At 42.1% G+C, this 27,072-nt stretch overlaps 2 protein-coding genes across 3 annotated transcripts; one reads left to right on the top strand and one right to left on the bottom strand.

Moving 5' to 3' along the window:
• Window positions 1-1,905: 1,905 nt before the first annotated feature.
• Window positions 1,906-15,532, top strand: zgc:158403 (tetratricopeptide repeat protein 39A). 2 transcript variants are annotated; one of them, XM_040037347.1, is made up of 18 exons: window positions 1,906-2,500; window positions 3,078-3,182; window positions 3,640-3,771; window positions 4,102-4,160; window positions 5,320-5,387; window positions 5,603-5,667; window positions 6,042-6,141; window positions 6,238-6,303; window positions 6,398-6,506; window positions 6,593-6,660; window positions 9,795-9,854; window positions 10,059-10,220; window positions 10,320-10,411; window positions 11,856-11,976; window positions 12,066-12,177; window positions 12,261-12,375; window positions 12,979-13,095; window positions 14,497-14,611. In XM_040037347.1, the coding sequence occupies exons 1-18, from the start codon at window positions 2,466-2,468 to the stop codon at window positions 14,603-14,605; spliced, it is 1,695 nt and encodes a 564-aa protein (XP_039893281.1). In that variant the 5' UTR covers window positions 1,906-2,465; the 3' UTR covers window positions 14,606-14,611. The 2 variants fall into 2 exon arrangements, with proteins under 2 accessions (XP_039893281.1, XP_039893280.1); XM_040037346.1 differs by having other exon boundaries at window positions 1,909-2,500; window positions 3,075-3,182; window positions 14,497-15,532.
• On the bottom strand, window positions 15,130-26,285 carry gadd45gip1 (growth arrest and DNA-damage-inducible, gamma interacting protein 1). The gene is made up of 2 exons (XM_040037349.1): window positions 25,829-26,285; window positions 15,130-16,061 (listed from the first exon to the last, which is right to left on the bottom strand). The coding sequence occupies exons 1-2, from the start codon at window positions 26,227-26,229 to the stop codon at window positions 15,770-15,772; spliced, it is 693 nt and encodes a 230-aa protein (XP_039893283.1). The 5' UTR covers window positions 26,230-26,285; the 3' UTR covers window positions 15,130-15,769.
• Window positions 26,286-27,072: the final 787 nt, after the last annotated feature.

Below are 27,072 nucleotides of genomic sequence, written 5' to 3'. Positions count from 1 at the left end.
GAAAATGAATGTAAAAAGTAGCCGAAGTTCAAAGAAACGTTTTAGTAAGTCTTCCAAAAAGCCCGACGGCCTATTGCTCAAGACCCAAAACAAAAAGAAAGTCAAGTGGCCAGGAACTGAATGGGACACACTGCTTCTTTATGTTGGGGGTGGCTGTAGCTCAGGTGGCAGAGCAGGTCAGCCACTAATCAGAAGGTCGGTGGTTCGATCTCCAAATATCCTTGGGCAAGATACCCATGTTTGCCTACTGGTGGTGGTCAGAGGGCCCGATGGCGCCAGTGTCCGGCAGCCTGGCTTCTGTCAGTCTGCCCCAGGGCAGCTGTGGCTACAATGTAGCTGCCATCACCAGTGTGTGAATGTGTGAATGACTGAATGTAGTGTAAAGTGCTTTGGGGTCCTTAGGGACTGAGTAAAGCGCTATACAAATGCAGTTTGCATGTTGCAGTTTAAGAAGCTTTATAAAATCAAGCAGCTTGAAAAAGGTTATAATTCAAACAAATAAATATTTCTAATGGTGGTATGAAAATAGGGGACAGATGTTACTTTTAATCAAAGACAGATCCATATTGTTAAGTGATCAGTTTAGCTTTGTCAGGTCACAATATGCTCAGGGAGAACGAAACATGAGTAGAAGACATCACCATTTTGAAGGGTAATAGTTTTTTAAAGAATTGCTCTGAGTAAATCTGTGCTATTGTAATTTGAAGTAAAGAAATCATTCTACATTTTATTTTGCTTTATTTAATTGTTTCATAGACACAACAGCCTTCTTCCATATTTCTTTATACACAGTTGTTCCTGCAAAAGATGGAAGTTGTTCAAGCCTTTTACAGCTCCCAACATTTCTGTTTCTTTGACTGTATTGCAACTCTAGGACAGAGTCTCTTCAGGAGTCTTTTCTGCTGGAGAACAGATGCCACACCTTAAATCCACAGCGTTAAGAGAAAGCTTCTGGAACTCATTCATTTCTAAGCCCTGAAATACAAATTCAACACCTTGAATCAACTTCAGATGTCTACATCATGTATCAACAACTAACAAGGAGACAGGCCTCACCTGGCCATGAAATATACTTTGTAAACTGTCAAATTATATGTTAACCTCTAAAAACGGGAGACCATGTATATAAGCTCTTTGCATGATCTTACACTGGGGCAGTGAGTTTATAACAAATCCTTTTAAAATGCATCGACTGACAAAGTAGCCTCCCTGCACATATATAACAGGAATTGTGAAAATGGACATGGCTGTAATTCCTTTGATGCACACGCTTCTTGGGGCCTTGGATGTCTACAAGATTGTGAGTCCAGTTCCAAAAAGTTCAGTGTTTTCATTGAATGACCTGTGCGGGTTTTCCTACATCTTGCAGTGCAGTAATACTTGAGGAGACTAAAAGTGAAATAATAAAAACGAAACCTTTTGAAACAGTAAAACATTAAACAGAAACAAACCTACTCTGTACACTAACTAAAACAAAAAGTCAAACTAAAATTGAAAGAAAATTAAAACGAATTAGAAAATACAAAACTGCAACAAGTCATCGCAAGTTTCCTATCGCCGTCCCACCCTTTACCCACAATCTCACCCTGCTTTTGTCTTTGTTTGTCAAACAAGTGCACTGCTGTCGTACCTGTAGTTCATAGCAGGGATGCAAAGTGTGAGAGGGGCTGTATAAACAAGATTTTGGAATATCTGTTAAAATAAATAAAAATAAATAACATTTAGATTACTAGATGAGGAACCACTTCTGGCATCTGTGTCTCCTCGTGAGGTATAACTACAACAGTGACCCCTATTCACGATTCCGTGGAATTACACGTGAGCCGACCCGTGAATTTTACAGTACACTCACCTCTTCCTTATTTAGGTACCAGAGACGAAGCAGCAACAAAATAATTTGCCTTTAAATTCTGATTAACAGCGAATTAATATTCCCTTTTCTGTCACCTCATCATATTTGCTCTCCCCTCAGCCCATCATCGCGTCCATATGGCATCAGATGCAGTAATGGCGCAAAGAAGAATGTACTCAACATTTTCACTTTTGAGAGGAGAAGAAGACAAAGGGGAAATGGCGCCATTCACTGTTGAAAGTTACCGAACTTCTTAGTCAAGACTAAGATGGATCTTTAAGAGCTGCGAGCACCTGACACTGATCAGTGTTACGGTGTAGTGTCTGCGTGGCAGTGGAGCCACAGAGGTAGGCGGAGGAGCTGCGCTTCTGTTGCGCAATGCGTAGTATCGGGCTGTTGGATCAGCACAGAGGAGTGCATGTTCTTATTTCGGGTCAACTTTAACTGACAGCAAAGCCTCGGTAGCTTAACTGTCAGCTTTTACGCCAACGCGAAGAAGCGTGAGAGCTGAAAGCTTGGTGTCGCGGTGTGAGAGCTGAATGCGTCCCGATTTTCTGCGAGTGCCGCTGAACTCCGAACAGGTGTTGGGAGGCGCGCCGCCCGGAGAGCGAACATGTCCAATGGGAGAGAGACAAACGCCGCAGAAAAGTGAGTACGGGAGGCGAGTGAAAAGTCAAGGACACGTCAAAAGTTGGAGTTGTTTCCCACAAAGTGTTTATGTGTGGGTCTGTCCACTTCAGCGGTGACATTTCGCCCGGCAAATGTTGAAAAGCCACCTGTGCAGATCTATAAATGTCATCATTCGCCTTTGTCTGTAGCAGGGAAACGTGAATGAGCAGAATTTTTTTTAAATGTTTTTAAAAAGTTTGTGCTGCACCAGGAAGGAGACTTGTGTAGTGTCGCATTCTTTCACGTAGTGAAACGCAGGGTGTTACTTCAAACTACAAGTTAAAAAAACTCAATTGGGCTTCCGTATGTTTTTAATCTAATATTTTGTCCCACTTGCTGCGATCTTATTAAACAACGAGTCTTTTAGGCAAATTTCACAAAGTAAACACGCCTGCATGTAAACGCGGATGTCAGCTTTAACTGGGAGGCATGTTAATCGCTGAACCTGAATAGATCTGGTCTATTATCTCATGCTAATACTGCAAGGCTTGAGTCACAGCTGTGTGTGTGTGTGTGTGTGTGTGTGTGTGTGTGTGTGTGTGTGTGTGTGCAACAGCTCCTCTGAGATGACCCTGAAAGAGTGTTTGGATGACTGTATGGAGGCGTTGGATCTCTTCCTTAACAACCACTTCAATGAGAGCCTGGAGAAGCTGCGACCAAGGTGACACAACAATCCATAGTCAGGTTTTAGCTCTCTGGAGGTTTCATCTAACTCTTACGATGCAGGCTGTATGCGCTTGTGGTGTGCCTGCTTCGTTTCACAGCGTTCACATTTTCAGTGTGATGTCAGCAGTATTTTAGCCTCTGGTGATATTTAGAGACTTATATGGTGTGAACCGTGAAGCAGTGGCCTTCCTGTCAGGCTTCAGTTCTCCAGGATATGAAGTGTTTGCCGAAGCTGACGCCCAAGGTCTGACTGATTCAACAGCGTACAGACTGTTAGGCCTGCAAAATAAACACTGTGCACAAGACGGACTGGGATGGTGGAAGAGATAGAAAGAATAAAAAGAGCCAGATATTTACTCTTATCTTTGCGCAACAGGGAAATGCAGTAACTGCATGTTTGCTTACAGCCTGAGGTGTGTGATGTTGATCCTGCAACTGTGTTTTTTATGTAGAGTGAATGAGAGCATGTACCATGCTCTTATCTACGCCACAGTGTTGGAAATGCAGGCAATGATGACTTTCCAGCAGGATGACATCACCAATGCAGGAAATACCATGAAGAGTGCCCAGGAGGTCTGTCAGAGGTCAGGATGTCGAGATTGTTGTCCCCTGATTCTGTCTTACAAAGGTTAACGATGGTAACACCCCCCAATCCTCAGCTTGGGTGCAGTGAACTATTCTTCCACATTCCATGAGCCACAGAGGCAAATATTAAGAGCTGCATGTACTTTTATGGCTCCCATGTGACCATAGTACCAGTTTGACTGTGTTTGCATAATAGAATTTGCAATAGCAACTTCTTAGATAAGAGAAAATAGACATATTTGATTGGCAAATGGTTGATGTATCAGATAACATGGCCGCAGTAGTCAGTGTCTGAGTGTCCTGAAGTGCCATTTGATTTTTATTTTCAGGTTTCGACGGAAGTCTTCCAGCCTTTCCAACAAATCAGCAGGGGGGTCACTTTCTGAAGGTAAAAGGCTTAAATGTGCCAATCGTGTAGTTTTAAAGGATCCTTCCAAAAATGCAGGGGAGAAATGTCTCTTGTAGGTCATTTTATTTAGTTACATTTTTTTGAAGAAGCCAATTTCCCCATCTGCCTGTACTTAAATAGATATCTTTAAACACCCCTGGACGTTGCATATTCGGTGGGGAAAAACGTTTCTTTACTCATGAAAGTTCTTTCTGCAGTCTAGGAAGAGTCTGACACTAAGTTACTACATCTGGATGAACAGAATCCACATTTTGGAATCCTCTCAAAAAGTTCCATTACACATTGATATACCAACGTGATCTCACTGACACTGCTAAAAAACTGATCATAAGCGTGCATAATTTTTACTGTGTGTGCCACCTTGGTTTAATGTGATACCATTCCAACATGCTGTCATGTATTTTGCATGTAGTTTTTTCCAGTATAGCTGAGGCTGATGGGAGTGCAGGTTGTAGACATATATAGGAAACATTAAAATGACAGTTGAGCTAAGAAAAAAAATCAGGATAACCAAAGAATTACAGTTTAACAATGCATGGAAGTGTTACTAATGTTGGCTCAAAATTATCCTGCAACCAAAGTTATAGAGTTATGGATGTTGAGTATTTCAGAATGCAGCTATGTGATTGGCTGGCAGACTCATACTTGTACCTGTAGATCTGCTTTAACAGTGTGACTTAAAGTGTCTTAAACAGATCAGAGAACCTAGAAAAAGGAAATTGAACAATAGTTGTTCCAGCACTGACGGACCCCAGCTATTAATGAACACATTCAGGCAACTTGTTTTTCATTCCTTGCTGTGATGCAGCAGTGAAACCATTCTTTCTGCAGTTGACTCGCCGCCCTGAATCGTTGAGGCTAGGAACCCTCAGCTCAGAGTTCTTCCTCTCCACATTGCCACATTCTTGCATAAAGGGGCCTGTATGTCTGATATTATAGGGTCTTGCACTATATAAATAAAATGTATTCGAACTGATAAGCTGACTAAATGTCTTCGGTCAGGATTACATATGGAGGGTTAAGCTAGGAAGCACCTGCCTGGTAGATGAACACCAAACCCAGGAGTATACCTAGATTTTACACTTCATCATATATAATTTATCATTTAATCTGTGTATATATGGATGTGTTTTTGCAGTGCAGCTCCATGCAGAAGTCTGTTATGCAGAGTGTCAACTCCAAAGAGCTGCCCTCACCTTCCTCCAGGTGCAGTATGCTGATATCCTTCTAACAAAGTAACAATTTCTCTACACTTTCAAAAACAGCACAACCTCCCAGTCTAGTTTTCTTAAGGCTGCACAAGCTGTAGAACCTGCCTCATATAACACATAGCATGCAAAAACCATTTGTGTCATGTTAAATTTGTTTGCAAACAACACACAGGTAAACTGTAGCGATGCATCCCTTGCACTGTTTTGCAGGATGAGAACATGGTGAGTTTTATCAAAGGAGGAATCAAAGTACGAAACAGTTACCTTATTTACAAGTAAGTAAACAATGAAACAAGAAGCTGTTTTTAAGTAAATGTGTAATGTTTATAATGCAGTATAGTAATTAAAGTAATTCTGAACTTTACTTTCACTTGTCTGTATTTAATGTCTAAACATAAATCAGTCACTAAAACATATTTGCACTGTGATTATTAAACGGCTACTTCACCAGTTTTACAGTTGAAGGATTTGCTGATTTATCACAAATGCAAGTCCAGAATATTGTGAGATACAAGAAATGATGAAGTCAAAGCAGTCTCGAACAAGTGTTTCCTGAACGCTTCCATGTTTTTACTTTTCATCAACCTCTGTAGTAAAACGGTGATATGATAAGCTGTGTGATTAGAAATGCTTGTCTTTCATAACGCAGAGAGCTGCATTCCTTCATAAAATCGCACCACTGTCTCAAAGAGCCCAGCCACGTTCACTTAGAGGGAGGAATAGCATTCGGGATAGGGGCGTTTAACCTGGTATGTCCCACATTATATATTTGCACTGCTGGGTGGCTGCATGTGTATAATTACGTGTTTGTATTATTCCGTTTATCAGATCTTCTTTGCTTACAGACTCTCTCTCTCTTCCCTCCGCGGATACTCAAAGTTTTGGAGTTTGCAGGCTTCTCTGGAGACAAGGTGCAATGAACATACACGTCCACCTCTGTGTATTTAATCATTAGCTGACAGCTGTTATTTTATGATACTTTGTTTTCTTTTTAATCCTGTTCAGGAATACGGCTTGTCTCTTTTGAACGATGGTGCGACGGGGATGAACTTGCGCTCGATGCTGTGTGCTCTGCTGCTGCTCTGCTACTACACCTTCCTCACATTCATACTAGGTAGTGCTAAAAATCAGGTTGTTTTTTTTTTAAATCATTCCTACAAGACGCCTGTGTTATATTATATGTCCATTTTATCCTCTCAGGGACAGGCGAGGGAGAGGTGGTGGAAGCTGAGAGATTGCTGAAACCTTTCCGTCTGCGCTACCCACGGGTAACTTACTCTAATTATTTAAAAAAGCTTTATAAAAACTTGTCTGTATTCAACTATTGTCCTTACTGGACTAGAGACTATGAGACCTTTCAGTCAGGTTTCAGGGCCTTTCGTGGTACTGAGTCTGCTTTTATCCTTCTATCTCAGTTTTGCTGGACTTGAGTGCTGCTTTTAACCTTTTTGACTGTGACTTACTCAGTGAGCGCTCGGAGACTGTGCAGCAGTCAAGCATGTGACTCCCCCTGGGTAACACTTTCCTATGTCACTTAATGTGACACCTGGAGTTACACAGGCATCTGTCCTGTTCTGTTTTTCTTTGCTGCATGCTCCCTCATGGTCAAATTATCTGCCAACATAACATTTCTTTTCATATACAGATGATTTATGGTTGTATTTACCTTTTGAATCTTGGAAATCACTATTACATAAGAAGGCTCGATGAGTGCATTTTTGGATATCCCACACTTTCTTACAGTTAAGTCAGTTCAAAGCCGAAGCTCTCCAGTATTAACTGAGAGGCTGAAGCATTACCTGAGCTATTTAACTCCTTTTATTAAAAACACCGCTTAAAAACTTGTGACACGTTTAGAATTAGACAAACAAATAAATGCGGCGGTAAAGATCAGTTTCTTCCACCTCAGAAAAACCTCCAGACTAAAAACATCTTTGCAACCTTCTGATCTGCAAAGGATTCTGCATGTCTTTGTTACTTCTAAACTGGAATATATTGGAGTATAACTCTATACTGTTATTAGCCTTGCACTGGCTAATTACAGAATCCAGCATCCAGAAGCCTTTAATGGGGTTGTATATACACATGTTGTAGATAATGCTGCAGGATCATTAATGTTGGCTTCTCAGTCAGTCTGATCACGTTGTGGTCAAACTTATTTCAGAAGGAGCTCGTGTCTTTGCTGTTGTTGCACTGAAACTCTGACCTCAGACATCAGCTGTAACAGGTTTTGTATTTAAGGACAAACCTTTTTTGTTAAGCGTTTGGAAACTGCTGGTGTCTAGAACTGTAATTGGATGATGGGCTGCTGTTGGGACGTGTCATGTAAACATGGTGAATGTGTGCAGCGTCAGTTTTGTTATTCTATTTTATTTTAGTGTAAAGCACTTTGGTTTTAAAAGTGTTATAGAAATGAAATGCATTTTTTTCTGGTTACACAATAAACCACTTTATAACGATGTTGTTTACCAACTGTGTGTTAGTCTCCTGTAAATGACTCACAGACTGGGGTGGATATGCATTGTTGCTAACAGTCAACATTTGAGGTGGAAACATTATGTGAGAAAATCAGTTCCTGTCAGTTTAATTGTGATTGGTTGATTCAGTCTGCAAGTGTGAGATAAAATGGAAAAAGGAGTCCTAAAACATTTGAGGCTATTTTATTGAACTTTTCAGGGTTTCCTTGTGACTAGCTGGCCTGCTGGTTAGTGTGTCAGCAGTTAGTTTACCAGCTATGGTAAACCTTTGAGGTAGTCATGATGTTTCAACCATATACTGTACCACAGACTAAACTATGATTCAAGCATTTAAAAAACCCTTGAAGACAGCTAAAGTTATTACCACCAACCCAGTAATGTCTTTTGCAGCCCAGAGCAGCTCAGTTCAAGGCTGTCATAATCATACGCTCTGCTACGTTAGGCAGCAGAATATAGCTTCCAGTTTTCCTTCCATGTTGTGAGTCCCATGGAAATAAAATCTCTTGTTTAATCAATACAAAGAATGAAAACTAGCGTGCCTGCACTCCTGTCAGTGCCATTGTGTCTTTTGTAACTGTCGGTAGCACTGGCTGCTCTTCAAATACGTCCATGTTTACATAACGAGTAAGTATTTGGAGAAGAGTCTTTTGGTTTGCTGCTTCAGATTTGACTGATTTTATTTTTTTAAATAAATACACCAACTTATGGAACGTCGATACTGTTCTTTAGAGTTCATTATTAACGTGTCATTTCTGTTTTGATGTTTAAATGTTTTAGTTTTGATGACATGGCAGAAGCTGACTGCATTGTAGTCAGCACTGTGACAACTGGCTGATTAATAAACACATTTCTGATGATCAAATTGTTTTTTTTTTAATCTAAATGTGACCTTTTTTAAGTTCCCCATTAACTGAATGTGTTTGGGTTTCTAACATTTGGCCAGGCAAAGCAGGACACAGGGCTGTAGGAATTTTTAACTCATAATTTTTAGTATTTGAAGTCAGCACAGTAGTATGGTGGTTAGCTGGATTTGAATCCAACAGCCAGCCTTTCTGTGTAATGTTGGCATAGGTTTCCAGGTACTCTGGCTTTCTCCCACAGTCCAAAGACTGTTTAGGTTAACTGGTGGCTCTAAATTGTCTCTAGTGTGAATAGATGTCTGTCCCTCTCTGTTAGCTCGTTATGTTGGCGAACTATCCGTAATGTACCCCGTCTCCCTCCTTATGACCACTGGAATAGGCTCCGTCCCAGTTCTGACTCTGAATTGGATAAGCAGAAGAAAATGGATGGTGGGATGACATTAGTTGAACTCATATTTGCACACACGAGAGTAGCTGATAAGAGTGGAACTTAGCAACAAAGAACCTGTATGGAGTAATGTGGTTAAACTTTGACCAGTTGCAGTTCCATACACAGTGAAGGATCCTTACAGTGGTCAGAACAAACGTATGATAACAGATGGGAATTTTGGCCAAAAAGGCAAAACCGTATCATTTATTATTGCCAAACATTTCTGGTTTTTTTGTATTGCTTGTAAATGCATATTGTCTCTGACGGGTTCACGCCATAGTTTTCACACAGTCGTTGATTGTATTCACGTTGCCATCCATCCACACCTTGATTCCTTCGACCCGATACTGTCTCAAACTTCCACTCGCACGATCCTTGCCGAGGTCTCTCGTCCATGTCACGCTTGCTTCATGCCATCACTACCACTCCGCATGACGCACATTCTTGTAAATTCACAATCCTTCTCTCTGCTCCACCTTTTACTCACAGCCCATCCCAGAGAACAAACTGAGCGCTCGGATGAAAATTTCTTGATCAAACACTGCCAAGAATGATTGTTGTGTGATGTGCCTGCTTCCAGATAGATGGAAATTTAACAGTGTTTAGATTTGTACATTTTTCTCTCTTTTCTTTAGGGGGCCATATTCCTCTTCTTTGCTGGTCGAACTGAGGAAATCAAAGGGAACATTGATGAGGTGTGTCAAGAAAACATTGCTTGATTGCACTTCTTGAGGGTATGAGGAGCATTTATGATACGTCACTTGCTGTGGCAGTGTTTCTATGTTTTTAAGGAAATGAGCTCCAAGAAACCAGCGCCCAGTGTTAATATTTAATGTACAACATGCCTTGTCACTGTCCGTGTTCTTCTGCTCTACGGTTTAATTTCTCTGTGCTTCCAGGCAGTGAAATTCTTTGAAGACGGCTGTAAGGCCCAGCAGACATGGAAGCAGTTTCACCACATGTGCTACTGGGAGCTGATGTGGTGCTTCACGTACAAGCGTGCGTGGAAGATGGCGTACTTCTACGCTGACCTGCTGAGCAAGGAGAGTCGTTGGTCCAAGGTACAGAAATTATGACGGGAGAAGATCAGAATAAAATTTATTGTCAGACATTTTGAGGATTTAATACATGAATCCGTTCTTTATGGTTCTCCCTGTTAGGCCATGTATGTGTACATGAAAGCTGCTTACCTCAGTATGCTGCCTAAAGATGAGGCCAGGCCTTTTGGGGAGGACGAGGTAGAACTCTTTAGGTAAGCAGGGATTATATCCTTACTTCCTCTTTACCAGTATAGATGCTGTGAGGTGAGCGGTATAGTTCACGTAAATGTCTCTGTGCTTTTTGCTTACAATACAGACAATATTTAAAAAAACATAGCTACTGTGATGGCATCCTCTGCTTTCTGTTGTTCTGTTTTAAACAGTTGGGACCAGCATTTCTGCCGTCGCCATCTTGGTTGTAAAAAAATAACTAGACACAATAAAGAGGGACGTAGGTCACTGCGTCACATTCATTGGTTTGTGAATAACAGGTCCTTAACCAATGAGCATGTGGTTTCGTACAACAGATAACCCTCCATTCTGAAACGTGACATGCCTAAAAACAGAATTTTATTTCTTCAATAAGTAATATTACCACAGGTATCGCCATCTGGCGCTTTCAGTTAGAATACAGGTTTCAGGCACTTTGGTTATTGGTTTCATTTTTCACATGGATGAACACCGTGGTACATTTTACAGCTAAATGGGAAGGATATTTTTCCTTTAGAATATGAAGAAGACCAAACTTTGATGTGAAAATGTTAATTAGTGTCTTCCTACAGATTGAGTAGGCACCAGTTTGTGGAAGCCAACATGTTGCCCTGCCATCTTGAATACAGTGGCCTGGATGGACATAGCTATTCCACTTAATCACATATGTGGTTAGAGACCATCCACATATGTAGCAAAGGAGAAAGGAACTCACAGGTTTCTTGAAAAACAGAAAGGAAAGAGACAACATGACTGGCATCTGAATAAAATCGTATCCTCTTCCTCCTTACCTCAAGCCTCATCTCCTGATCTCACGTCAGGGCTTTAACAAAGGAAAGCGTGAAATGACATTCTTATTTATTCCCAATATTGTTGCAATTAGTTATTGTCAGCAAATAGACATGCACTCGTCAAATCTCCAGACAGCTAACAACAAAACCACAAACGAAACCACAAAAACATCTTGTTGTTAGCTAACATTATATTAGCTGGTCATAAGCTAACATTAAGCCAGCTAATTATTGGCTCAAGGGTCCTAAAAGTCAAACTTTCCCTCTGATAAAAAGAGATTACATTCTTACATCACATGAAAGTTTATTTGCTAAGTCCAACAATGTTAAATCCATGTCAAAGAAATTTTCACTACTAACACTAACTAACAGCAGCTAACAGCGGCTAATAGTGGTAGCCCTCAGCAACTCACCTCCGTATCGCAGTCACTGGAAAGAAGTGGGCTTCGCTGGTCAATCGATTTTTATCCTTTCACAAAGTCTTATAGCCTACTTTACAATAAATAGACACGGACACATATTGACAGCTGAGGTAAACAGCAGAGTAACAGCCTACACTCACTACGATGCCAAACAGTCACATGGTGTACTTAGGTGTCGTCTTACTAACCGAATCATTCGTTGGTGTGTCTTTGTATATCCCCTGTCATTTTAGACAAGTGCCCACCTTGAAGCAGAAGATAGCGGGGAAGTCTCCTCCAACGGAGAAGTTTGCAATTCGTAAAGCCAGACGCTACAAGGCTGCCCTCCCAGTCAGGTTACCTGTACCAGTGCTGGTAAGAGTTACGAAATAAAATAAAGACATATAACGACTGCTATGTTATGTTAAAAGAGCGTCCCAACAATATGAACTGCTTCATTACAGGAAATGATGTACATGTGGAATGGATTCAGTATGATCAACAAGACACCAGAGCTAACTGAAGGCATGATGCAGACGTTGGTGGAGGCAGAGCGCTCTCTACTGGAAGCTCCTGGTATTGCTGCCCTTTTCCAAACTGTGAAACAGGAACACGCAGTTTTTCATGTTTGCTCATGGTGTCTGCTCCGTCCCCTGCAGTAAACGAGTACACAGTGGACGACCGCTGTGTGATCCACATGTTGAAGGGCCTTTGTTTGAAGAATCAAGGCCTCCTCCAGGCTGCTGAGGAGTGCTTTAACAAAGTGTGTTCCAGGTGAGCTCTAGCAGAGTTTCAGACGCAGGCAAGTTATTTCCTGCTCACAATGAAAGCAGTTTCTTCAGAATCGATTAATCTTGTGTGAACAAATGAATATCAGCCTTTCATTGCAACGTTTTTTTTTGGCAACACTGGTTAACACACTGTGTTTTCTTGAATTAGTGGCAGAAGAGGGAGTACTTCAGAATCTTACTACTTTCTTCTACTAAAACCTGTAATACAAGCTTTTTACATCAGTGTTTACTCAGATTTTCCAAACATTGCATAAATTCTGCAGGTCTTCCTTTTAAAACGTATCAGGGTAACTCTTCATTGGACGTCCTTTCAGTGCCCTGTTTGTTTTGCAGCCATAAAACTCTCATCTCACTACGTCACAGTGTGAATATTTGCGTGGCAATCAAGAAGGACTTCCAGCTTAAATTACACTGACAGTCCTCATGAGAGACGTTTGTTTATTCACCAAATTGGTCAGCCACCTGCAGCACAACCCTCAGCCTTCCCAAGGATGCCACATTGAGTACAGTGCAGGATCAACATCATAGCCTATGTCTTAAATGAATGTCCGTGTTGAATGAATATTTAACTCGCTTCTTATTGCAGTGAAAAGAAGATCAGGTTTGACCACTACTTGGTGCCCAACTGTCTCGTGGAGCTCAGTCTGCTTTACATAGACCAAGGCAGAAGGGACGAAGCTATTAAAATACTGCACAAGGCCAAGTAAGTTACTCCTTCAGTCTTCACTCTCCATATTATTGTGAGACTGCAGCATTCTGTTTTGAATATAAAAGTTTGCACTAGTTTTCTACCATTTTAGCAGCACTGGCAGGGAGCTAGAACCTTATTCAGCTGGCTTTCAACTGAACAAGCCCACATAGTGTGCCTCACATAGCCACGCGTTTTTGCTTCCATTTGAGTTCAGTCTGAGCAGATGATGAGCCCAGCTTCACTTTAGTGCCAATGGTATGTAAATGAGTAGTAAATGACACTAATTAGTTGGACGGAAGTTTAAAGTGCTGGCATGCTGCACCACAAAACAAAATTACGTATACTCGCTGGCCAGTTCATTAGGTACACCTTGGGTTGTCATGACAGCGGGTACGTAGCAGTCATAAAGGACTGGGCACAGTGTGCCAAGATAATATCCCCAGCAAAATTATGTCACAATCAGCCTGAACTGTTAATACAAGGCAGGGTGGATCCATGCTTTCATGTTGTTTATACCAGACGTGACCCCACCTGAACGCTGCACAAGAAGTCGAGACTCATCATACCAGGCAACTTTATTCCGATCTGCTATTGTTCAGCTTCAACGAGCTCATGTGAACTCAAGACTAGCTGACAGGAGTGGCAACCCAGTGTGGTCTTCTGCCGTTGTAGTCCATCTGCATCGAGCTTCAACACCATGTGTGTTCACAGATGCTCTTCTGCATACTTTGGTTATAACAAGTGGTTTTGTTATTTTATTTTATGGTGTGTTAGTATTGTAGTTGGTAGGTTATCTTGGCGTAGTGTAAAATCGAAGCACTACGAAACAGCTCGTGTGTATCCAAAAGTAAACAAAATTAGTTTACTTATAAAACTCACAGAATCCTGAAATGCAAAATTAGGAAGATGATGTTTTTTAGGGGTTATTTGCTCAAATGCAACAAGTTGTGCCAATTCAGACTGCTTTACCTTCATGTGACACTGCTTTAAAATGTTCTTCCTTTTTCAGCTTCTACTCAAATTGTCCATCAAAAATTTCTATATTGGTAAATATTGTGATATAGCGTTCTGTCATCCATGCCCAGTATCACCTATATTTTTATTATAATTAAAATCTGTCTTAATTTCATGTCTCTTAAATAGGACTGCAGTAAAATGGTTGTTAGCAACTGTAGGGAACACTAGAGGTCACCCTATCCCTGTGTAAACATGTACGATCCATTAACTGATAATGACTCCAGCTCTTCAAGCGTGATCCTCTTTAAGGGTGCCGATGCCAAACACTTTTATCCATTTCTCATCCATCTGCTTGTACTTTAGAAACGTGCATCCAACAGCAGCATATAATGTGTATGGCAAGTTAAGTTTCATTGCAGGACACGCCTTTACCACGTCTGCTGTTCTGACTTACAGGCACAACTACAAAGACTACTCCATGGAGTCTCGCACACAGTTCAGGGTGCACGCTGCTCTTGCCAAACTCAAGGCTGATCCCGGTGAGGATGATGACACCCACCTCTAAGACTGCTCGGGCTCCTTTCGCTGGAGTCTCCGATTCCCCTCACAGTTACAGCTACTTCAGTTTTTGACCAAAGTGCCTTTTTCAACAAGTGTACACTGGGTATGGTATTGCTGTGGTCAGGTTTACCTTTGTGTGATCATATGCACTCCACAATTTAAGCTGGACAAAGGTGTAATCTGTAGAATATTTGTCAGTGAGGCACAGCTGAGGGACCTTTAATTTCACCACCTTCCACAGGTTAACACACACTTATAGGCCATGGTTTTATTGTTTACACTGATAAACACCAAATCTTAAGCAATTGGAAGCCATGAGAAATATTTAATAGAATGAAAACCTAATGAAATGCAATGAATTTATTTTACTGTTCTAAAAGAGCTCTGTGTAATATGCAGTAGTCACTCCTGTGACGTCTAAGTACTACGAACCCTAACACATTAAAATATGATATTTGGCTTCTGAAAGTAATGTTTCTCCCAGATGTGGACTTTTTTTTAATTCTGCATTCCTACAGACACACAAACTTTAATTTACCCTCAAAGTTTTTATTTTTCCCCACCAGTGAGTTTGGGTTGGTGTTACTTCATCATCACCGATGAGAACTTGGACCTTACAGGGTTAGACGCTGCTACTGCCACAGGTTTGGTAGTGTACGAGGTGTTGAGATGGCTAGAGCATTTCACGTGCAGCTGCACAAACATATTTTAGACAAAGATAACGAGCACGAAGGAGGACTGGCTCGTGCACTGCGGGCCGATTCTGTACGGGTGCAGCATAAGAGCACGGCAGCGCCAGTGAGGCTAAACTACGGCTTACTGCTGTTCACACTCAGCGCGTCGGTGTGCTCGAATGAATTGCAAGTGTAAAAATTATTTTTGTATAAATAAATTGTTCTCATGGATATCTGCAATCATGAAAATTGCTGAACTTGGCCTCGTGTCATGTTTTAAACACACCCACACCATCTGTGCAGAGGTTGTATTTATTTGGAGCAGTCCTGAAAAACTAAGTTGAAAGTTGGAATCTTCACAGAAGGACAAAACTTATTTTTAGCCATTTGAACGGTTCCATTGAACTGTACTACACAGCACACCTTCAAAACTATCAAACACAATCTGACCCAGGCCCAACAGTTATTTACGTCTTTAACGACTCGGTCCAAGACTATGAGGAGGCAGCAGGAGGTGCATCGGAGCCTGTTGCCTGTTCCTCTCTCAGTCTGCGTTTCATTAGTTTCTTCTTCTTCTTCTCTTCTTTTTCTATTTCAGCAACCATTTCCAAGAACTTGGGGCTGCGGGGGTCCACTGCATAGCCAAAACGCTCTCTGGCCTCAGCCAGCAACCTTGTACGGCGAGCCTTTTCCTCCTTTAGCTTCTGTTTGGTTTCACGCTTTTCTCTGCGCCAGTCTGCTATCATCTTGGGCATTTTGGCCATGTTTGCGGCAATGAGCTTCTCTCTGCGGTGAAAATAGAAAAGATAGCAGATGTTAGTGCTGTCCATCATACTGGCTGGTAATTAACATTGATTTTGAGAGAAATGTCCTGGCGTGAATATCGTGGTTTTACAGTAAATTTGGTACAAGCACTCATGTCAGAACAACTTAACATAACTTCCGATTCCAAAACACAACAACAGTCTCCTCAAGTTGCTTCACACTGTAAGGTGAACAGTGCCCAACAATCAAGCACTTTGCAATGGTGGGAAGGAAAAACTCCCTCTAACAGGAAGAAGCCTCCGACAGAAACAAAGGGAAAAACTGCAATCATCCATCTCAAGACAGCAAATGTTTTTAAAGGTTTTCCGATCAACTGTGCCATTTGCCTAAAGTAAATAATTAATGGTCCAAACTTTGAACACGTAGTATGACTGCTGTGAAATTTAGGTTCCTGTACTGAATACTTTAAAGATCTACATCTTTTTTTAAAAACAGGTCTCTTTGCTAACCCTCCACACCATTTTTCCCTACATCTGATTCAATGTTTGAAGACGAATATCCTAAACACATTCACTCGCGCATTCACATCTGTGGACAATTTGGATTAAACAATGAACCTATCCCCACTAACTGCATGTCTTTGGACGGTGGGAGGAAGCCGGAGTACCCGGAGGGAACCCACGCAAACACGGGGAGAACATGCAAACTCCACACAGAAAGGCCTGATGGTGGAATTGAACTCAGGACCTTCTTGCTGTGCAACAACAGTGCTAACCACCGTGCTGCGGTGTACCCCGCCTCTCGCCCTATGCCAGCTGAGATAGGCTCCAGCACCCCCTGCGACCCTGAAAAGGATAAGCGGAAGCAGATGGATGGATGGATATCCTAAACACTGTTAAAAGATAAAAGGTTGAACTTTTCATTGCCCTAAATCAGGGTCTTTAATCTATCTGGTGTCTTCAGTGTCTGAATTTTAATTTAATTTAAAAAGAATCAAGTGTTCCTGCAAAGTCTAAATTTGAGCACACACTAATAAAAAATATGCCATATTGCAAAAGACTATTTCTGAATCATATGTAGTTGTAATAAACAGTGTAACATAAAGCATGCAGAATAGTTTAACGTGAAATTCTTAGTAAAAAAAAAATGAAGAAAATGGTATTTTCATGCTGGATGGATATTAATCATGCCACAAAAATATCAGTAGGTATTATTATTAGAACAAAATTTGAGTTTCCAGATGGTATTTTGATTTTAACTAAGATAAGAAATTTGTTCAGATTTGATAGGTAGTCCTACTCTACCTATCATTTCAAGACCTAGTGCCCTGGAGCTGACTAATAATTCAGGTTTAGTTTGAAATGTACAAAGAGATATTAAAATGCAACAATGTAGCATTTTTATTTATGTATTACAATTCTTGCAACACTCATTTAGACCAGCGGTCCCCAACCCCCGGGCCTCGGACCGGTACCGGTCCGTGAGTCGTTTGGTACCGGGCCGCGAGAGTTGAGGCTCAGGTGTGAAATGTGTGGTTTTCAGGGTTTTTATCGGTTTTCAGTGTTATTTTGTTATCGTTTTTATCGTTAACTCTGTTTTCCTGGGTCTTTTCACGTGTGTTATGAATAAATCTTCTTTTTTTCGGTACCGGTACTAGTTTTATTTTGTTGTATTTATCCGCGACACCTTAAAGGCCGGTCCGTGAAAATATTGTCGGGCATAAACCGGTCTGTGGCGCAAAAAAGGTTGGGGACCGCTGCTTTAGACAGTCAACACACCGACCGTCTGACCCCTGCTTGCCTGCAGCGGTCGTGACATTAGGTTAGCATCTTGTGTCAGATTACCAGTTCAGCCATTTAGACACCACAGCTTGACCTCGCAAGACTACTCCTGTGAAATCATCCTGTTTGCATGACTCGTTTGGCTACATTTATTTTTATGTATTAAAGTTTTTACACTGCCACCTGAATTAGACTCCTGCAGGGCAGTAGGTCTCAAAAATGAAAAATATACATATATTTAAGAAATTATGTTCTCAGTTATAATTACAGTACCATCTGGAAACTCCAGTATTTCATTCTTTCAGTTTCGTTTTCTTTTTTCATATTTTAACTAGTCAACACAAACATTTTTGATGTATCTATCCTAAACTAGAAGTCCTAATTCAATTTAATGTTAGGAAAGACCAGTGAAAATGCTGAGTTTTTAACTTTAATCGTTTTTGGAGATATTGATGTCCAAATATGGCCTAAAATTTCAAGGACTGTGAAAAAAAAAACCCATCTGAAAGTCAATATACAAGTTCAAATTTAGCCATAACATTTTTATGCAAATCAGAAATGGTCGAGCAGAAGGCCGGTGCCGTCAGTACGCTCCTGCAGTGCTTTAGATTAACTGAAGGCTTTCAAGGGAACTTTTTAGAACAACCTGATAATAATAAATTAATTTGTCCAACCTAAAAGTAACAAATGTGTAAACTAGTTTTTCAGCATCACTCTCAGACAGGATATTTCTAATTTTAGAGATACTGCACAGATGAAAGAAAGCAGTCCTACACATTTGTTTAATATGTGTGTTGAAGGACATGTCCTGGTCAAACTGACTCCAAGATTCCTCACAGTGTTACTGGAGGCCAAGGTAATGCCTTCCATGGTATCTGGATATACACCAAATACAGTGATTAATCTTAAGGTTAGCCCATCAAAATAAAACTTTTTCAAAAACCCTGAAAAACAAAACAACAACAACACAAACATCAGCCTCAGATCAACTTTGTCTGACATACTAGTTTCAAGGGAAGCGGCAACGGTAAACAACGGACCTGTGGACATACTCCAAAGCAATAAGCTAATAAAACGATGCCTAAGCTTTAAGCTTGAGTAGCTTTCTTTTTACCTGGCTAAATCACCATGGTAACTTGTGCTGAAAACATAACTTGGTCCAGAACAGTTTATGTTTGGAGTGCGTGTTTAAAATCAGCTGGAAGCGCCACGTTTTCACCATTTATTAAGTCTACAGTCTGTTTTGTGTGCGATATAGGTCCTCTCCTCCGCTTTGCACATGCAAACTGTCGAGCTGTATCCTCCAAACACTGCTGATTGAAGCCCAGCTGCAACGTTAGCAGTGCAAACTGTGTTATTGTCACTGGAATTTGTTTTTATGTTTGATCCCTCTGTAGTTCCAGCAGTCTTTTGCACAGCTGGAACTACAGCGACTCGGACACAGATTAGAAAACTGATCAGTTACATTTGCTATCCATCACCAAGAATGCCAATTAAATTGATCTGGAGACTAAACTTCCACATGTTCTTTATTAAGCTATGGGACTGTTTAATGTTCACTAATTCCTCTCAGTGTGTCTCTAACTGAAATAAGAGGCACTCAACTGATTCAATTTGTCTGGAGGAAGAGCCAGATGATGTGTCACAGTCTCCAACTCCATCCAGGAGTTTTGTTAAACCAGCTAACACAAAGAAAGCCGTCAATGAAGAAGGAGTTTTGGGTCAAACTGTTTCACTTTTCTGAAAGTGAGAAGTGTAAAGCTGTATTTGTGTTAACATAATGGCAGCTTTTTCCTCCATATTGCATGAATGGAACAGAGAATGGGAATAAAGGGCTTTGTGCCGGGGGTCAGCTCGTCAGCAAATGTTTGAAGAAGAAAAACTGAAACTCCATCTGGCCCACTGGTCTTATTAAAGTGCAACTTTAAGAAAGAAAACAAACTTGGCCACAATACTTGGATATCACAGCTACACTTCAGAAAACCAACTGCGGACTTTAACCCATCACACAAATCTAAATGAGTTTAAAAGTATTACAGTTTCAAGAAGTTTGTCCTTAGAGATTAATGTAATTGTTGATTCAGCTGTGGTCCGACTCATCCCAGAGATCTCCAGAACACCGGAGGCTGCCCACTCTCCCCGGCCGGGCGGAAGTGCACGCAGACGGCGCCGAGATCGTAAACAAAGGCGAGGTAGGCGCGGAGGGCTACGGGCTAAGCTAAAGCTAACACCACACCGGCTGCCTTTACCCAGTATTTTTCTCGCCAATGTCCGTTCTCTGGCAAACAAAATGGATGAGATACGGCTCTCCATCACTAACAACAGACGGATTATGGACTCAAATGTCATGTTTTTCACCGAAACATGGCTGAACAACAGCTGCCCGGACAATGCTATCGAGTTAGCAGGACGCCACACACACCGAGCCAACAGGCTAGCAGATGACTCCGGCAAGACCAGAGGTGGAGGTTTGTGCATTTATATTAACAATGCTTGGTGCATGAACTCCACTACTACTGAGAGTCACTGCTCACCTAATGCGGAGTTTTTAATGGTCAAATGCAGACCTTATTATCTCCCCAGAGAACTCACTTCGATCATACTCACTGCCGTGTATATACCCCCCGACGCTAATGCTAGGTTGGCCATGAAAGAACTTTCTGCAGCCATTAACAAACACCAGAATAAACACCCCGAGGCTGCTTTTATTGTTGCTGGTGACTTCAACCACACCAACTTAAAGACAGTCTCCCCAGATTCCACCAACATGTCTCCTGCCACACCAGAGGAGACAAGACTTTAGACCATGTGTATTCCAACCTGGCTGGAGCCTACAAAGCCACACCCCTCCCCCACATTGGACAATCGGACCATCTCTCCCTGTTCCTCACACCTCGGTATTCACCACTCATCCAACGTGTGAAACCTGCTGTGAGGACAATTAAAGTGTGGCCAGAGGGGACAGACGCAGTGCTCCAGGACAGATTTAAAAACACAGACTGGAATATGTTCACCCACACAGACCTGGACCAGTACGCCTCATCTGTACTGGATTACATCTACAAAACCACAGACAGTGTCACCACCCAGAAACGGATCACCATGTACACCAACCAGAAGCCTTGGATGAACCGGGATGTTCGTCTCCTCCTGAAGGCCCGCAACACCGCCTTTAGGTCAGGAGAGGCACACGCCTACAGCACAGCCAGGGCTAATCTAAAGAAGGGCATCAAAAAAGCCAAACACCATTACAAAAAGAAGGTAGAAGAACACTTCTCCAACTCCAACCCCCGACGCATGTGGCAAGGACTCCAGACCATCACAGACTACAGGACCACCAAACCCTCCCCCGCATCCTCTGATGTCTCCTTCCTCAACGAGCTCAACAACTTTTATGCTCGTTTTGAGCGAGGGAACCCCACAACCACAACCAAAGCAGACATGACGCCAGACCACCAACCACTGACTCTCTCCCCCACCGATGTAGGAGCGGTGTTGAGCAGGATCAATGTCCACAAGGCTGCAGGTCCTGATGGCATCCCCGGGCGTGTTCTCAGAGCGTGTTCTGGGGAGCTTGCAGGAGTGCTCACAGACATATTCAATCTCTCCTTGGCCCATGCTGTGGTACCGGCCTGCTTCAAATCCACCTCCATCGTCCCGATACCCAAAAACTCCAACCCATCTTGCCTCAATGATTACCGCCCAGTAGCACTCACCCCCATCATCACTAAGTGCTTAGAGCAGCTGGTCCTAGCACACTTCAAATCCTGTCTCCCCCCCACCCTGGACCCCCACCAATTCGCATACCGCCAGAACAGGAGCACAGAGGATGCAGTCTCCATCGCACTGCACTATGTCCTCTCACACCTGGACAACAACAACACCTACGCCAGAATGCTGTTTATAGACTTCAGTTCAGCATTCAATACAATCCACCCCTCACAACTCATCAGGAAACTGACAGACCTGGACATCAGTTCCCTCATCTGCAAATGGTTACTGGACTTCTTGACCAACCGCCCCCAACATGTCCGGCTGGATAACCACTGCTCATCTACCATCACAATGAACACCGGTGTACCACAAGGCTGTGTGATGAGCCCTTTCCTCTACTCCCTCTTCACCCACGACTGCAGACCTGCTGATGGTTCCAACACCATCATTAAGTTTGCAGATGACACCACGGTGATTGGCCTCATCAGTGACAACGATGAGGCCGCCTACAGGGAGGAGGTGGATCGTCTGGCTGAGTGGTGCGACACAAACAACCTGCTGCTTAACACCGAGAAGACCAAGGAGCTCATCGTGGACTACAGGAGGAATGCTGACCCACATCCACCCATCCACATTAAGGGGACGGCTGTGGAGCGTGTGAGCAGCTTCAAGTTCCTGGGAGTCCACATCTCCGAGGATCTCACCTGGACGACCAACTGCTCCAAGCTGGTCAAGAAGGCTCACCAGCGCCTCTTCTTCTTGAGGACTCTGAGGAAGAACCACCTGTCCTCAGACATCCTGGTGAACTTCTATCGCTGCACCATCGAGAGCATCCTGACCAACTGTATAACAGTCTGGTACGGGAACTGCTCTGCCTCGGACCGGAAGGCGTTGCAGAGGGTCGTGAAAACTGCCCAGCGCATCGCCGGAGCACCACTTCCTGCCATAAAAGACATCTACAGGAAGCGGTGTCTGAAAAGGGCTGGGAAAATCATCAAAGACCCCAGTCACCCATCACATGGACTCTTCACCCTCCTGCCCTCTGGGAGGCGCCACAGGAGCCTCCGGACTAAGACCACCAGGTACCGGAACAGCTTCTTCCCCACAGCTGTCAGACTCCTGAACTCTGCCTCCTGACATCTGACCCACGTTAAACTCATGGACTGAACATACACACCCACAATGGACAACTGTACCCTCAAACACACAATAATAACATGGACTGAACCACCACTCACAACCACCAGCACTTTATATAGCCTCTGTAGAAACTATCTACACCCTCACTTATCTTAACTGCACTACTGTATAGCTCTGTGTAAATAATCATTCTGTACATTCGATAATCTTTAATCCTACAACTGTTTACAACTTGCATAGTTCCCATTTCTGTATAGCTGTATATCTCAGATTCTGTAAAGTTATTTATTTCATATTCTGTATAGTTTTTCATATTTATATCCTGTTCATAGCCTGTTCATAGCTTGTACTCACTACAGCCTGTACATACTTATAGTTATAGAATATTCACAACATACTTCATACCGTGTACATTATAACATTCCATAATAGACCCATTTCTGTAATATACTCACATATCTATATTATTGCTAATATATATTGTAATATATCTATATCACTAAAGCACTTCTGGATGGATGCAAACTGCATTTCGTTGCCCTGTACCTGTGCATGTGCAATGACAATAAAGTTGAATTCTATTCTATTCTATTCTACTACAAACTGGTCACGTAAGCCCAGAAACCATCAGTAAAGTGTTTCGAGAAGTCAAGACAGAAAGGCCTTGATCCATAGACTTGTACAGGACCAGAAGTCAATGTAAAGCCATACGTATCACCATCTGGTGGCCATTCAAAAGAATACACGTTAAAGGTTATTACACTTTGGCTTCACGCTCTTGAAGCTACGCTCGTCTTTTATTACTGTCTATGGTCTATACTCATGATGACATCAGAATGCCTGCGTGCAGGTGCTGCTATGCTTAGTTGAGGTCAGTTCACAGCTGATACCACCACAGCAAATTCAAGGAATGAGACGTTTGAGCATTTCTTGGAACATCTAGGACTACACTGATTAGACTGGACCTAAAAGATGGATGGCGATGTTTCACATTGGTTAGTGAGGTCATTTTGAAGCCCTGAGCTGAGTGTTTGTGCTGTTGCCGTTTTGAAACCACATCTGATGAGTGAGGCGTTGATCTGTGTGTTACACTGTGGGACTCTGCAGGTTCGCAGTGTGACAACACAATCACGAGGTATACCCGCTGATGGTGCTAAATGAACAACATGTTTCCCACAGGCTTCTATACCTATGCACATATTTTCCAAACAGAGGAGTCACCCCTGGAAAAAAAAAAAGTTTACTTCACTTCTCAAACTTGGAAGCTTCGTGCATCTTTAGTTTACAGTCTATGGTATCAACTCTGGGGAAGTTTCTTAAGATACGTTCAAGCTAGTGACTCTCATTATAATTATAACATACCTGTCTGTTTTAACAAGGATGGTTGTGTACATTTAAAGCTTCCTTGAGTCTCATGAAAGACATCTCGAGCTCTGATTAACCAAAGTACGCCATCATCCATGCAGAGAACTAGAAAGTTAAGCCTTTTCCAGTCTGTGACTAAGCTAAAAGCTCAATGTGCAAGACAAGAACATGACAAAAGGCGTGGAATATGTTGTAAAATGAAAACATTAAGTCATTAAGCACATTTTCATATTAAAGTAACTAGTTCACAAACAGGGTCTCCGCTATGTGATCCAACAAAGAAAAAAACTGGATGTGATCCAAGAAGTGCGGCCAAGGTTTTTTAAAAAAAAGTTGCACTCTAATGAGACCAGTGGGCCAGATGGTGTTTCAGTTTCTTCTTCTTTAAACATTTGCTGACGAGCTGACCCCGGCATGGAGCCCTTTATTCCCATTCTCTGTTGATATGTGCTGCATTCATACAATATGGAGGAAAAAGCTGCCGTTAATACAGCTCCAAAAAAAATAAAAATAATATTTTTTATACTTGCCCACAGAAACAAGGGAAACAAGATCAAAGAAAACCAATCACGCCTCTGATTCTTCACAATTATCCATCTTCTTCTACTTATTTGGGCCCAGATCAGCAGCCGAAGCAGAGAAGCTCAGACCTCCCTCTTCCAGCTACCTCCTGTAGCGAATCCAGGAGCCATCCTTGTCACAATCCAGAATGACCTCAGCTGGCTTCTTTCAATGTGGAGTAGCGGCTCTACTCTGGGCCTCCCCTAAATGACCAAACCCCTCACCCCATCTCTAAGGGAGACATCAGCCTTCCCTTCAGAGAAAGCTCATTTCCACTGCTTGTATCCACAATCTCATTGTTTCGGTCACTACCCGACCTCTAGCTAGTGACGTCAGGTGAGTGTGAGGATGTAGATCGACAGGTAAATCCACAGCTTAACTTTTAAGCTCAGCTCCACTCACCCCTCACACCTGAACACGACCCTGAAATTGTTTAATTCCTCCAGTTGGGCCACTCCGAGTCCTCGACTGTAAAGATGGATGGTGAAGTCCACTCCTCAACTCGGAGTGGGAAGAACCATGGCCTCAGACTTGGAGGTGCTCATTGTCATTCCTGCCTTTTCACACTTTCAAAAGCTTATGCCACAGTTCTCATTTTACTAGCATGGTTTGGGTCATATGAGAAGGAAGGACCTCCTGTGATGAAACGTGAAATTGACGTAAATCACACAGTTTGGCTTTTGCAGTGACTACAGGCCAGCACAGATGGAACGTTTTGGACTTCATTTCACCACTAATAAAAAAAAAAAAACACCCATATCCATCTACTACAGCTGGAAGAAGGAGCACTGAAGGGTTTCTCACTACATGTGGAGCCCAAGCACCTTACTAAGGTTTTCTTTCAATGTCTCTTTAGGATGGTGGAAGACAGCTGGATTTGTCCACACATTTTCCTCTATACATTTAAAACCAGACCCTTTTCAATGGGTAACAATTCATTAGGCCCGCCACGCTGGTACAGAAGGGAACTAAAGGCAGCCACTCTACCTTCTTCAGTACACTTAAGACAAGCTTCTATTTTATTAGATACAATTTCTAATTCGATTTGATTTTACATTAGCTTATTTAAAAATCCTGCTTTAAAAAGTGCTCTTTTAAAAAAGCTTGAAAGAGAGCACTATGAAAACGTGTTGCTAGTTACTCTGTAAACGTGTTTGACAGAATGACAAACACTGGTGAGGACGTTGTCCGATAATGGACGCACTGACGTTAGCCATGTAGCCTTACCTCGCCAGCCGTTTTTCGCTCTCCTCCTTCTCCCTGGCTTCTATGTTCTTCAGCATCACCTCTAGCGGGGGATGCCACTGGGTTTCCTCCGCAATAATCTTCTCCAGCTCCTCATGTGTGGGCCACAGAGATGCAGGATCGATGCCCGACACCGAGCCATACCGACCGAACAGCTTCTTATCATAGCGGGCTGTCTTCTGCCATTCCGGCGTCTTCTCGCTGTCCTTGTCCGGGATGTACGGGTTCCGGAGGTTCAGCTTTAGAGGTTTGGGATTATAGGACGCTGTTTGTGATAAAGATCCACACGGAGAGTTTACAGAAAGCACAGCTTTACAAGATGAGAAGTCCTTTAAAGTCCTACATAAGGCAGCCGTCCTCCTGCAGAGCATGGACGCCGCCATGTTTCTTCTAACACAAGAAGGACCCGGAGTGAAGTCATAGATGCCTACCGCAGTGCCTGTTCAATGCGACAGATGACCGTTCCGTGTGGTTTTTACATTCTTAATGTGACAGTAGTTTATTTTTTTATGCAGTTTATTTTTATAACGTGCCATTACATAAAGGAAAAGATAGCAGCACCAAATATATTTCCAAGATATTTTAGGACACAAATATAGTTTAAACGCATACACTCCAGGACACGTTATGACGTAAGTAAACTTCGTGAAAAGTGTTAGAAGCATTAATTAGCAAGAAAATTCCTTTATTGTTAAATCATTGTTGTTTTAAAGCCAAATTCCAGCTTAAAACCTTTACTTTATATGACTTTATAGCTGCTAATTAAAACCCGTGCGTTGAGAATTGTAATGGGCAGTCTTTGCTGTTATCTATTTCACATGCTCGCAGCACATAAAAAGATCAATTAGGCTTGTAAGTGGTAAATTATTGTCGCTTGCAGATGATGTGCAATGTGTAATAGATGTTAGTTTATTAATTAGTGGTACATTTCATGTACACAGGTCGAATTTATGAATTTAAAAAAATGTTCACTTCAGGCAGTGATCAGTTTAATTCAGTTCAATTCAGTTTTATTTATACAGCGCCAAATCACAACAACAGTCGCCTCAAGACGCTTTATATTGTAAGTTGGACCCTACAATAATACACACAGAGAAAAAAGTTTAACACTGGGGTAATGTAAAAAAAAAAAACAACTCTCTTTTATTTTGCAGAAAATGTTTACGCTATACAAGAATTTTGTTTTCTCTTTTGTGCTGTTTCAAGTTATCTGTTTAAATAAACAC

Source organism: Simochromis diagramma, unplaced genomic scaffold (genome assembly GCF_900408965.1).
Source record: "Simochromis diagramma unplaced genomic scaffold, fSimDia1.1 OVJJ01000516.1, whole genome shotgun sequence".
NCBI classification, from domain to species: domain Eukaryota; kingdom Metazoa; phylum Chordata; class Actinopteri; order Cichliformes; family Cichlidae; genus Simochromis; species Simochromis diagramma.
The sequence above is the reverse complement of the archived record's forward strand: the minus strand, read 5'-3'. Positions and strand labels throughout refer to the sequence as shown.

Bases quoted from the DNA above. Each gene is read 5' to 3' on its own strand.
- zgc:158403 (XM_040037346.1), top strand. From the start codon at position 2,466: ATGTCCAATGGGAGAGAGACAAACGCCGCAGAAAA. The intron at 2,501-3,074 runs GTGAGTACGGGA...GTGTGTGTGCAA, and splicing joins GAGACAAACGCCGCAGAAAA to CAGCTCCTCTGAGATGACCC. The intron at 10,412-11,855 runs GTAAGCAGGGAT...CTGTCATTTTAG, and splicing joins GACGAGGTAGAACTCTTTAG to ACAAGTGCCCACCTTGAAGC.
- gadd45gip1 (XM_040037349.1), bottom strand. From the start codon at position 26,229: ATGGCGGCGTCCATGCTCTGCAGGAGGACGGCTGCCTTATGTAGGACT. The intron at 16,062-25,828 runs GTAAGGCTACAT...TTTTCACCGCAG, and splicing joins AGCGAAAAACGGCTGGCGAG to AGAGAAGCTCATTGCCGCAA.